The 13,033-nt window shown below is 47.4% G+C and overlaps 1 protein-coding gene across 1 annotated transcript in view; it reads left to right on the forward strand.

Moving 5' to 3' along the window:
* The first annotated feature begins 5,297 nt into the window (after positions 1-5,297).
* The window catches only part of dram1 (DNA-damage regulated autophagy modulator 1), a 33,766-nt gene continuing 26,030 nt past the window's right edge, over positions 5,298-13,033 (forward strand). Inside the window, exons 1-2 of the mRNA XM_072552013.1 lie at positions 5,298-5,624; positions 10,798-10,865. Of these exons, the coding sequence (XP_072408114.1) occupies positions 5,494-5,624; positions 10,798-10,865 (199 nt within the window). The 5' untranslated portion in view covers positions 5,298-5,493. The remainder of the gene's footprint in view (positions 5,625-10,797; positions 10,866-13,033) is intronic.

A 13,033-nucleotide genomic window follows, 5' to 3' on the forward strand; every position in this document is an offset into this window, starting at 1 on the left:
AAAGGGGTCAGACATTTAAGACAGAAATGAGGAAAATATTTTTCTCACAATCAAAGTCTTTGAAAATGCTCAACATTAGACAGGGAAACAGAGTGAACATTTCCAAACAAATTAGGAGTGGGAGCAGGCCATTTGGCCCCTCAGACATATTCTGCCCATTCAATGAGATCATGGCTGAACCAGTTGAGATCAGTGAAGCATTCTATTGGTCACAGATCATATATTTCATTTCTTTGTCTAATTAATCATATCTAAATTGCTCCTTCTTAACTAACTTAATAAACTAACAAAATATTGCTTACGAATGCACATAGATTATTCAAGTGGGTAAGTCCCCAGGGCCCAATGTTATCGACCCCAGGTTATTGAGAGAGGCAAGAGAGGAGATTGCTGGGGCCTTGACCAAGATGTTTGTATCCTCACTAAACACTGGAGAAATGCTAGAGGAGTGGCAAGTTCCTCTGTTCAAGAAGGGAAATAGGGATAATCCAGGAAATTATAGACTGGTGAGTTTTACATCAATGGTTGGAAGATATTGGAGAGAATTCTTAGGGATAGGATTTATATGCATTTGGAAAAGCATGGCCTAATTAGGGACAGTCAGCGTGGCTTTGCACAGGGGAGGTCATGTCTTACTAACTTGATTGAATTTTTCGAGGAGGTGACAAAGGTGATCGAAGACAGTAGAGCAGTGGATGTTGTCTACATGGAGTTAGTAAGGCTTTCGACAAAGGCAGTCACAGTAGGCTCATCCAAAAGAAAAAGATGCATGGGATTCACAATGACTTGGCCATTTGGATTCAGAGTTGATTTGCCCATAGAAGGCAGAGGGTAGTGGTGGAAGGGTGTTTTTCAGGCTGGAGGTCTGTGACTAGTGGTGTTACACAGGGATCCGTACTGGGACCTCTGCTATTTGTGATATATATAAGTGACTTGGATGAAGATGTGGATGGGTGGGTTAGTAAGCTTGCAGATGATACAAAGATCGGTGGAGTTGTGGATAGTGTTGAAGGTTGTCAAAGGATACAACGGGATATAGATCAGCTGCAGATATGGGTGGAGAAATGGCAGATGGAATTTAATTTGGGTAAGTGTGAGGTGCTGCACTTTGGAAGAGCAAATGCTAAAGAAAAGTATACAGTTAATGGCAGGGCCCTGAACAGCATTGATGTACAGAGGGATCTTGGGGTTCAAGTCCATAGCTCCCTGAAAGTGGCCACACAAGTAGGTAGGGTGGTAAAGAAGGCATATAGCACGCTTGCCTTTATTGGTCAAGGAACTGAGTACAAGAGTCAGGATGCCATGTTACAGCTTTATAAGACTTTGGTTAGGCTGCACTTAGAGTATTGTGTTCAATTCTGGTCACCACATTATAGGAAGAATGGGGAGGCTTTGGGGAGGGTGCAGAAGAGGTTTACAAGATGCTGCCTGGATTAAAGGGTATAAGCTGTAAGGAGAGACTAGAACAACTCAGGTTGTTTTCTCTGGAGCGGCTGAGGCTGAGGGGAGACTTGATGAACTTTATAAAATCATGAGATGCGTAGGTAGGGTTGATGGTCAGAACCTTTTCCCCAGAGAAATACCTAATACTAGGGGGCATGTATTTAAGGTGAGAGGGTCAAAGTTCAAAGGAGATGTGAGGGGCAAGTTTTTTACATAGAAAGTGGTCGGGATGATGTCAGGTGTGATGTTGGAGGCAGGTACAATAGGGGTATTTAAGGGGCTTTTAGATATGCACATGAATATGTAAGAAATGGAGGGATATGGACCAAGGACAGGTAGAAGGGATTAGTTTAATTTGGAGTCATGTTTGGCACAATAGGCCGAAGGGCCTGTTCTTGTGCTGTACTGTTCTGTGTTCTATGACTGCTGGCACTAGGTAATTCCTGAAAATCTAACTGTGTTTGTCCCTGGCCCCACCCCTTCACTGAATGCTTTTACTTGGAACTGCACCAACTTCTTCACATACTCCACCACCAGCCAACTGGTGATCGCTAAGAGATAACACGTAAAGTCATGTGGGGCCAGGAATGATCACGGACGGGTTTTCTAAAGCCCCAAAGCCTAGGAACCCTCCAACTACACAGGATGAATGCAGATTTCTCCAGCTTCCTCATTTCCCCTCCCCCCACCTTATCTCAGTCCCAACCCTCGGACTCAGCACCGCCTTCTTGACCTGCAATCTTCTTCCCGATCTCTCTGCCCCACCCCCTCTACGGCCTATCACCCTCACCTTAACCTCCTTCACCCTCACCTTAATCGCATTCCCAACGCCCCTTCCCCAAGTCCCTCCTCCCTACCTTTTATTTTAGCCTGCTTGGCATACCTTCCTCATTCCTGAAGAAGGGCTTATGCCCGAAACGTTGATTCTCCTGCTCCTTGGATGCTGCCTGACCTGCTGCGCTTTTCCAGCAACACATTTTTCAGCTCTGATCTCCAGCATCTGCAGTCCTCACTTTCCCCATGGAGTGTCCCTGGTAACAGATCAGACTAGGGTGATCATCCATCATGCCCCTCCTCCCAGCTCTGCTGTTTCTTCTTGTGGTACATTCCAGTTGTGTTCAAAGTTTGCCACCATCTTTGTTGCTTTGGTGTTGTTCAAAGGTTGTCCAGAGAAAGGGTGTTGGGGGCAGGGGTCCAGGGTGAGGGGTTAGAGCAGTGGGGAGTGTGTTCACTGAAAACTATGATTTTAAGGAAATTATTATTAGACCACTGATATGTTAGCTCAAAGTCTGGTGTTGACCCAAGAAAGACAAGAGTTTGGATATTGTTCAAATCTTACTATTGTTCAAATCTTACTAATGGGCGGCACGGTGGCACAGTGGTTAGCACTGCTGCCTCACAGCGCCAGAGATATGGCTTCAATTCCCGCCTCAGGTGACTAACTGTGTGGAGTTTGCACGTCCTCCCCGTGTCTGCGTGGTTTCCTCCGGGTGCTCCGGTTTCCTCCCACAGTCCAAAGATGTGCAGGTCAGGTGAATTGGCCATGCTAAATTGCCCGTAGTGTTAGGTAAGGAGTAAATGTAGGGGTACGGGTGGGTTGCGCTTCGGCGGGGCGGTGTGGACTAGTTGGGCCGAAGGGCCTGTTTCCACACTGTAAGTAATCTAATAGCCTATGTCCAAATGCAACAAGACCTGGACAATATCCAGGCTTCAGCTGAAAAGTGCCAAGTAGCATTTGTGCCACACAAACGCCAGGCTATGGCCATCGCCAATAAGAGACAATCTAACCACCATCCCTTGACATTGAATGATGTTACCATCACTGGACACCCCCCCACCCCCACATTGTCAACATCCTGGAAGTTCCCATTGACCAAAACCTCAACTGGACTCACAGCATAAATATAGCAACTACAAAACCAGGTCAGAGGCTGTGCAAGAAACTCACTTTCTGACTTCCAAAAACCTGTCTACCCTCTACAAGGCATAAGCCAGAGGTGTGATGGAATACTCCCCACTTGCCTGGATGGATGCAGCTCCAACAACACTCAAGAAGTTTGACACCATCCAGGACAAAGCAGACCACTTGATTGGCACCACATCCACAAACATCCCCTCCCTCCAGCACCAACACTCAGTAGCAGCAGTGTGTACCATCTACAAGATGCACTGCAGAAATTCACCAACAATCCTCAGACAGAACCTTCCAAACCTGAAACCACTTTCATTTAGCAGGATAAGGGCAGCAAATACATGGGAACACCACCCCCTGCAAGTTCCATTCCAAGCCACTCACCATCCTGACTTGGAAATATATTGCCAATCCTGGAATTCTGTCCCTAAGGGCATTGTGGGTCTACCTGCGGCACATGGACTGCAGCAGTTCAAGAAGGCAGCTCACCCCCACCTTCTCAAGGGGCAACTAGGGATGGGCAATACATCCTGGCCAGAAACTCCCATGTCCCGTGAATGAATATTAAAACAACCTGAATGTCTATTTAGCTTCATTTATTGGACGAAAAAATATATATTCTTGTCCTACTACCTGGCAATAAGTTGGAAAGTTTTACATTCTTATAGTGCCTTTCCTGACCCGAGAACTTTACAAAGGCCTTTACAGCCAATGAGGTATGTTTGAAATGTTATCACTGCTGCAATGTAGGAAACCAGGCACAGCAAGCTCCCACAAACTGCCACATCATAATCAGTTCAGTTGCTTCTTATTCACAGAATTATGGTGCAGTAGGAGGCCATTCGGCCCTTTATGTCTGCACTAGCACTAATCTCCTGCCTTTCCTACTCTCCAATACAATCTCCCACTGTACTAGCAGAGACTAGGACCTGAGGGCGCAGCCTCAGAGTGAAGGGACCACCCTTTAGAACTGAGATGAGGAGGAATTTCTTCAGCCAAAGGGTGGTGAATCTGCAGAGATAGATAGGGGCTTCTTGATTAGTAAGGGGGTCAAGGATTACAGGGAGAAGGCAGGAGAATGGGGTTGAGAAACCTAGCAGCTATGATTGAATAGTGGAGCAGTCTCGATGGGCCAAATGGCCCATTCCTGCTCCTATATCTTTTGGTCCTGCCCTATGTTCCTTAACATAATTTCTGTCCAAAAACCACCTCCCCCCTCTCCCCATCTCACCTTGACTGCCCCAGTTGAACCTGTCCCCACCACACTTCCAGGGGCAGACTAACTGGATACAGGAGCCATTCCTCCCTTCACCCTTGCTTCATTTGGGCATCCCTTTCAACTTCTGCCTCTTGATATGTGACTTCCTCCCTCCCCACTTTACAAAGTGCCTCCTCGTGGGTTCGGTTCACTCTGAGAGCTGACTCTGAGGGAGCTGGATCAGTGTCAGGGACTCTCCATGTGTAAATAAAGGGGGGGGGGGTGGCTTGGTGACAGGATACCAGCCTCTGAAGTTATTTCAGGGTCCACCAGCTCACATACTACAACACGTTCACCTGGTCTGGCATCTCTAACCTTAATTACTTAGTTCTTTGATTTTTGAAATTACATCCTGGTCCTTTTGTGTTTTTTTTTTGCCTGTTAGTATTTTCCCTATTAACGTTCAATCTGAAAGCAACCCATAACAAAAAAGGAAAAATAATACAAAGTGGCTCCTGCTCCCCCTTTCCAGAGAAACACCTCGGAACCTGTTTGGAGGGGGTTGTGCTGTCAGAGGGGCAGACTGGGTTAGGGAAGGGGGTAATTTTATGGTGTTTTTGTGGGACGGAGGTTGGGGGGGGGGGGGGGGATGCTGCATCTTAATCCCCACCCCCTCGGGCACAGATCCCACGCTTTTACCAGAAGTTCAGCAAAGGATTGAAATGGTTCATCACGTGATAAGCGAAAAGGGAAGTTGCTAAATCTCATTCTTTCCAGACATTTCAAGCTGACTCCATTGAGTTTGTGGTCATTTCAGGCCGGGGCATTTTTTTTTGTGTAGTTCCCTGAACAGTGAGCTACCATGAGATCCGGAAGGAGCAGTCTATAACCTGGTGCTGACATTGAACAGTGCGGAGCTCCAGCCTGAAGATCGGCGCAGATGTGGTGGTTTCAGATCGGGACTTGCTGCCTGCCTGTCGCTCTGGTCATCTGGTCCTGTGCTGCCTTTGCCATCTCGTTCCTGATCGCGGTACTGAGCCGGCATGTGCCTCCTCTGGTCCCCTTCATCAGGTCAGTGAGCAGCTCCCTCTCACAGGGAACACCCTGGGGATGGGGGCAACAAACTTCCCTCCAAACCCCCTCCAGCTCTGAAAGGAGGGACACAAGTGGATGGTGGCGGGGCTGGGGGCGGGGGAGGGGGGGAAAGGATCTCATCTCGAAAGAGAAAGTGCTGCGGAAACTCCGCAGCCGTGCAAGCATCTTTCGGGAGGGAGAGAGAGAGAAAAACAGAGCAAACGTTTCAAGTTCAATAATCCTTCTTTAGAACTCTGCTTTCTCTCTCCACACCTGCGGAGTTTCTCCAGCAACTTCTGTTCGTTGTTCAAGTCGAGCTGACTGCATGTCTGAATCAACTTGCTTCGACTCCCTGTTTCCCGGAGTTCAGTTATGTTCTCGCTCTCTCTCTCTCTGTCTGTCTGCACTGACTCCACCTCACAGCCCCGTCCAGCAGCCGATTGTCAAAGTTTCACTTTCCCGAACGACCCAGCCCCTGGTCTTCCCTTCCTCCTCCCGCGGATTAACGCCTTCTTTGAAAATATTCTCCGGAGAAATCAACTCGAAAAGTTTCCACTTTTTAAACTTCAATTAAAATAAGCTCCATCTGACCAGCCGCTTTGTGGAGCGGGTTTCCTGCTCACAGATTTTCCCCTTCCCTGATCACAAATCATCCTCTAACCTAAGGTTTCGTTTCCGAGTTGAAATTTATACGGGGTTTCAGACAAAGGTGTAACCTGGGTCATGCTGACTGACAGGACTCAGAGTGAGCCACGGACCCTTCAGAACTGAGATGAAGTGGTGTTACTTCAGCCAGAGGATGGGGACTCTGTGGAACTCATTGCAGAGGGCTGTGGAGGCCAGGTCAGTGAGAGTCTTTAAGACAGAGATAGATAGGTTCATGATTAATAAGGGGCCCAAGGGTTAAGGGGAGAAGGCAGGAGAATGGGGTTGAGAAACATATCAGCCATAATGGAAAGGCAGAGCACTCAATGGGCTGAATGGCCTGAGTCTAAGGTCTTAGACTTCTCTCATTCAATTAAAGAATCAAGCCTCTCCCCCTCAGGTGAATCTCCCCTCCCCCAGTTCTTTACCCAAAGGCAGATCTGACCCAGCACTCAGTGATCTCTAGCAGGGACAGGTCTGGGAAGAAGTGAGGACTGCAGATCAATGTGGTGCTAGAAACGCACAGCAGGTCAGGCAGCATCCGAGGGGTAGGAGAGTCAATATTTCGGGCATATGCCCTTCATCAGGAATGTGGGGGGGGGGGGGGGGGGGGGCGGGGGGGTGGGGGGAGGTGTCTGAGAGATAAATAAGAGGGTAAGGCTGGGGGGAAGGTGGCTGGGAAGACGATAGGTGAATGCAGGTGGGGAGGGTGATGGTGATAGGTCAGACCAGAGGGTGGAGCGGAGAGGTGGGAAGGAAGATTGACAGAGGTCAGGTCTGACCCAGCACTGACCCTGACCTAGACCAGGGACAGGTCCTGAATCTGCCCCTAGAAGGAATGAGGATTGAATCCCATATTGATTCCAATTTGATTCACACTGGCCAACTATCCCACCTCCCCAGGAATGCAATGTGCTTTGACAATATGTAGCTTTATATACATGTTGGATGACCAGGTCTCCCACCTGCTGTTACTGCTTGCTGCATTTGCTGGAAATGTTTGTAAGTTGATTCTCAACCTGTTTCTCCTCCTCACATCAAGTAAACCCAGGAAGGATATTCCTGATGACTGGGGAGTCCAGAACTGGGAGTCGCTGTCTAAGGATATGGGGTTGGCCATTTAGGACAGAGATGAGGATAATGTCTTCACCCAGAGAGTGGGGAGCCTGTAGAATTCTCTGCCACAAAAAGCAGATGAGATCAAATACACTGAATGTTTCCAAGAAGCTGTTAGAATCATAGAGTCATCGAGACGTACAGCATGGAAACAGACCCTTCGGTCCAATTTGTCCATGCCGACCAGACATCCCAACCCAATCTAGTCCCACCTGCTGGCTAGGGTTAAAGGGATCAAAGAGTTTGGTGAGATAGCAGGAACAGGGGCACTGAGTTGGATGATATTGAATGGTGGGGCAAGTTCAAAAGGCCGAATGGCCTACTCCAGTTCCTGTTTTCTATGAACACACTCTCCTTCCTGGAATGGGACTCAAGCCCAGAGAATCTGGCTCTCAGGCAGCAGCCCCACCCACTGGGCCACAAAACTCCCACCTAAACCATCCCAATATCACTGTTCCAACAAGGGCACAATAGTTTCACATTTCTCCTTTCCCTGCATCAACAGTGTTTGGAGATGAGGCTAATCTGGTCAGTTGACATGGCGGTTTCTCTATACCACAGCAGCAATTGATGTAAAGGGAGACTAAAGCCCTTCAGTCAGGGCTTCACAAAATGGGGGTCAGACTCAAAGTGGGGCCAGGAGTTGAAGTTTTGGGGCTATTGTGATCTGAGTCAACAAAGGCTCTTTCACAACCTCCTTTCTCCCAGCTCCAATAGGATTACTCTTCTCCTACCACCACCTGTGGGGGGTTCATGACTGTTCACAAATCTCCCAGCGAGGGTCACAATGGGGGATAGTTGGGGAAGCATTGGCTTAATGCTAATATCAGTGGCTGAGGAATCCAGAAGCTACATTAATCCTCTGGTGACATGGGTTCAAATCCCTCCACAGCAGCCACTGGAGTTTAAATTCAACTAAAAACAAATCTGAAGTTGAAAATTAATTAGCAGTGGTGATCATAGATTAGTATAAAAATGAGTACAGTTCCCCAATTGACCTTTCATATTCTTACTTGGTCTGGTCCATATCTGCCTCTTGGGTAGATACATTAGGAACATTAACACCTTTAATGGTATAACGGGTAACTCAAGGAGCATAATCAGACAAAACATTGAATCAGGCAGAGGGTATTAGGACAGAATTTAATCTGATTAAAGCTTTTTATTTTGAGGAAGTGACACTTCAAATGTTGAAATATGGACATCACATTGCAGTGAATTTCCAGAAAATCTGTGTCACATCTTCACGTGAGATAATGTGATTAAAACCAAAACTGATGGGCTTTCAAAATTCGACTTGTTTTTACTGAAGTGGGGTCAGACTGATCCAAATCTGTCGTTGAGCTGAATTTCTGAGACCATGTGTTGGAGGCTGTGGTTTGTTCTCAACCCATTATCAGAAACCCCAATGCAACAGGTGACCTGATTCAGGAGACACTAGACTCATGAAGGGAGCAGGAGAGGGAAGGCAGTAGTTTGTTTGGAGGAATGACCCCACAGTATGGGTCGCACATCATAGGTGCCAGTTCGTGCTAACATGTGCAAAGTAAGAAATCAATGGTATGTTGAGACAGTGGATGGTGTGGAAATAATAAAGGTTATAAGAAAAGGTATTGGGAGTCAAGGCAGACATTGTCATTCAAAAAGTGACGACAGTTCTTTAATCAGTGCAATCCCACAATACAGCCCAGCTGTGGCTCAGAATCCTCCACATTGTGGGTGGCACGGTGGCACAGTGGTTAGCACTGCTGCCTCACAGCGCCAGAGATCCGGGTTCAATTCCTGCCTCAGGCGACTCTCTGTGTGGAGTTTGCACATTCTCCCCGTGTCTGCGTGGGTTTCCTCCGGGTGCTCCGGTTTCCTCCCACACTCCAAAGATGTGCAGGTCAGGTGAATTGGCCGTGCTAAATTGCCCGTAGTGTTAGGTAAGGGGTAGATGTAGGGGTTGCACTTCGGCGGGTGCGGTGTGGACTTGTTGGGCCGAAGAGCCTGTTTCCACACTGTAAGTAATCTAAAAAACATTAATCCTCTCCAGTTGCCTTCAGTAAGTTCCTCTTCTAATTGATTCCACCGACCTCTTAGACATTGTGTTCCAGATCTTCATAATAATCCATTTGAAGAAATGTCTCCTCATTCTCTCCATTTTCCTAATTATTTGGAATCTATGAATTTGACAGATACAGAACATTGTGTGAGAATGTTAATAAACTTGTGCAGTTTAACAGGAAGAATAGAAAAGCAGCATATTATTGAAATTGGGAGATACTGTAGCACTTTGATGTACAGAGGGATCTGGTAATCTGCCTGATGGGTTGATCCTCATGGTTCACTGTGCTGATCCATGTGTGGGTTCCCCAAGACACACAGAAGTGATCTCCATTTGTGTCCAGTTCTATGACAGGCTCTGCCCTGCATGGATTTGTCAAATGACTGTGTGTTCTAAAGCCAACAGTACTAAATAAGTGTTTCACATACACTTAGTAAGACCATAAAACAACTGCATATTGAGAGCAATGGCATGTCTGTGTGCAGTTTGGATCCTGCAGCTTATTTATCAACACCCAAAAAAACCATTGACATCTGTATTCTGTCACCATATCATGGCTATCTGCACAACTGGTCTCTGAAATTATGTTCATCAAACTTGTGAACTTACCAACTCCTGCAGTTGAGCTCAGTTTCAATGACACCATCATTGGGACACCCGCACCAATTAACCCCATCGCCCCGTGGCTGAACAGTTCAACTCCCCCTCCCACTCTGCCAAGGACATGCAGGCCCTGGGCCTTCTCCATCGCCACTCCCTCACCACCCGATGCCTGGAGGAAGAAAGCCTCATCTTCAACCTCGGAATCCTCCAACCCCATGGCACCAATATGGACTTCACCAATTTCCTCATTTCCCCTCACCCCACCTTCCTGATGAAGGGCTTTTTGCCGAAACATTGATTTTCCTGCTTCTCTGATGCTGCCTGACCTGCTGTGCTTTTCCACCACCTCAGTCTTGACCTTGATCTCCAGCATCTGCAGTCCTCACTTACGCACAATGTACACATTGGGATTACTACGTTCCCACACACTACAAATCATATTGGCCACCATGTGAATAGGGCCCTAGCCCTGTGCTCACTGAGGTATAGCTCGTCAAAGCAATGCTGCCTGATGACAGATAGCTGATTAAATCATCACACATTGTACATTGTGAGTTAGTGAACCTTCTCTGACTGCTGCCAATACAATTACATCCTTATGGCTGATCATCCAACTCAGTCACCTGTTTCTATTTAAGATGTAAATGGGATTAGAATAATTTGATGTTTGTTGGTTATTGTATTTATGGTGGGCTGAAGGACTTGTTTCTGTGACTCTATACAGTTGCTTCATAATCGTTTTTAAATATTTTCTTGCAGTGATACTGGGACCCAGCCTCCAGAAAGATGCATATTTGGGTTAATGATCAACTTCTCTGCTTTTTTGGGTAAGTACAAGATTGTCACTTTGTTTTTCTAGCATGATCTGATTTCGAATTGTACTGCCCAGCTAACTGTGGGTCTTGTGTTGGATTCCCTCCATTTTCTGTGAATGTATAGTGTTTGCAATGTGGGAAATATGTTTACAATTAAACTGCACATCTATAACAGGAAAATCCACAGGGTTTGCAATACAGGTAAGACAACCACCCAGTCTGCAAACACAACAGAGAGAAATGGGGGACTGTAACCACAGCTTCTGTAACCCACAGTAAACAGAGTCTCGAGCAGAAAAACCAGCTGCCTTCGTGCACACAATCTTCCTCCTTTGTCATCTCCCTCCCTCTACTTTCTTTTATCCCTTGCGTGTTTCTGTAACTATCCGTTAAATATATCCATGTTCCAGGTTCAATTCCCGCCTCAGGTGACTCTCTGTATGGAGTTTGCACATTCTCCCCATGTCTGCGTGGATTTCTTCCGGGTGCTCCGGTTTCCTCCCACAGTCCAAAAATGTGCAGGTTAGGTGAATTGACCATGCTAAGTTGCCCGTAGTGTTAGGTGAAGGGGTAAATATAGGGGAATGGGTCTGGGTGGGTTGGGCTTCGGCGGGTCGGTGTGGACTTGTTGGGCCAAAGGGCCTGTTTCCACACTGTAATCTAATCTAATCTAATCTAATAGGGAGTGGCACAGTGGCACAGTGGTTAGCCCTGCTACCTCTCAATGCCAGAGAACTGGGTTCAATTCCCACCTCAGGCAACTGTGGAGTTTGCATGTTCTCCCTGTGTCTGTGTGGGTTTGCTCCGGTTTCCTCCCACAGTCCAAAGATGTGCGTGTTGCAGGTTGGTGTGGGCTTGTTGGGCCAAAGGGCCTGTTTCCACACTGTAAGTAATATAATCTATTTACTGGGAAGCAAAAATAAAGAGTTGACTCTTACCAAATTTTGGAAAAGTTTTCATTGAGTTTGATGGAGCTTTCTCTCCCATGCGCCCTGTGAGCTTTCCTACACTACTGTCTCAAACTCACTTGATGTATCCTGCCCCATGGTGCCTATCACCTGATACTCTGATTCTCCCACTCTCTGTAACCTCAACTACTTGTCAGTGCGAGGGCACACTGGCATTCCTGAAGCCAATGCCAACTTTAACCCCCAGCCGTGTACCCGGTCAAGTATTGACAGTCTGGATGTTGTGGCAGAGCAACGGCAAACCAATGCTCCTCATGCCACAGAGGCGATATGGCTGACACGTCCTTGCACATACAGCTGCACATTCCCACAACGATGGCTGTTTAAGAGGCAGATCGCACCATTCAGTGGGCCTTAGCTACATCCCAACTTGCTCACCTCTCTCTCAGTCAGAGCTACACTTCCCTGAATGTAGCCCAGCATCTCATCAGAGCTGAGTTTAGAGTCATCACTTACGGGGAAACTTTCAAAAGATTAACTTGTTCTTACAAACATGAAAAGAAACAGGAATCAATGAGAAGCTCCATTTGCCTCAGCAGTGTTACAGAGTTGAAACTGTGGTGCTGGAAAAGCACAGCCGGTCAGGTAGCATCTGAGGAGCAGGAGAGTCGCCACATTCCTGATGAAGAGCTTATGCCTGAAACGTCAACTGTCCTGCTCCTCGGATGCTGCCTGATCTGCTGTGCTTTTCCAACACCACACCCTCGATTCTGATTTGACTGTCCAGCATTTGCAGTCCTTACTTTCTCATAGTGTTACAGTCAGTGATTGGTCATTGCACACCGCTGTCATCCGCTGGAACTGGGTGCTAGTCAGGTCTGGCCTGGCTTGTAGTGCCCACCATTGCTGCACTCGGTCATGGAGAGGGTGCTGTCCTCCTGCTCAATGTTCTCCTCCTCCTTCTCAGAAGACTGATGCCACCCTCCCAGTTTCTCAACATCCATCACATTCCCTCTTTTCTTGCTGCATTGGGGTAGGGCACAGCAAAGGGAGGAGAATGTGGCACACTCCGTCTGGATTGTGTTGTGTGTCCCCTCGCATCCGCCCCGCAACCAGACCGGCCTAAACAGGGGAACCTCACTTTCAGGCTGTCTACCACCTGCTGCACCTCGGCCCTGCTGGAGGAATGGGCAGCAGAGTATCTACCATCGGCCTCTGTCAGGAATCTGTGTAACAGAGCTATCAGCCATGGTTACAAATGACAGCCCTTGT

The sequence above is a fragment of the Chiloscyllium punctatum genome, chromosome 32 (genome assembly GCF_047496795.1).
Source record: "Chiloscyllium punctatum isolate Juve2018m chromosome 32, sChiPun1.3, whole genome shotgun sequence".
NCBI lineage: Eukaryota > Metazoa > Chordata > Chondrichthyes > Orectolobiformes > Hemiscylliidae > Chiloscyllium > Chiloscyllium punctatum.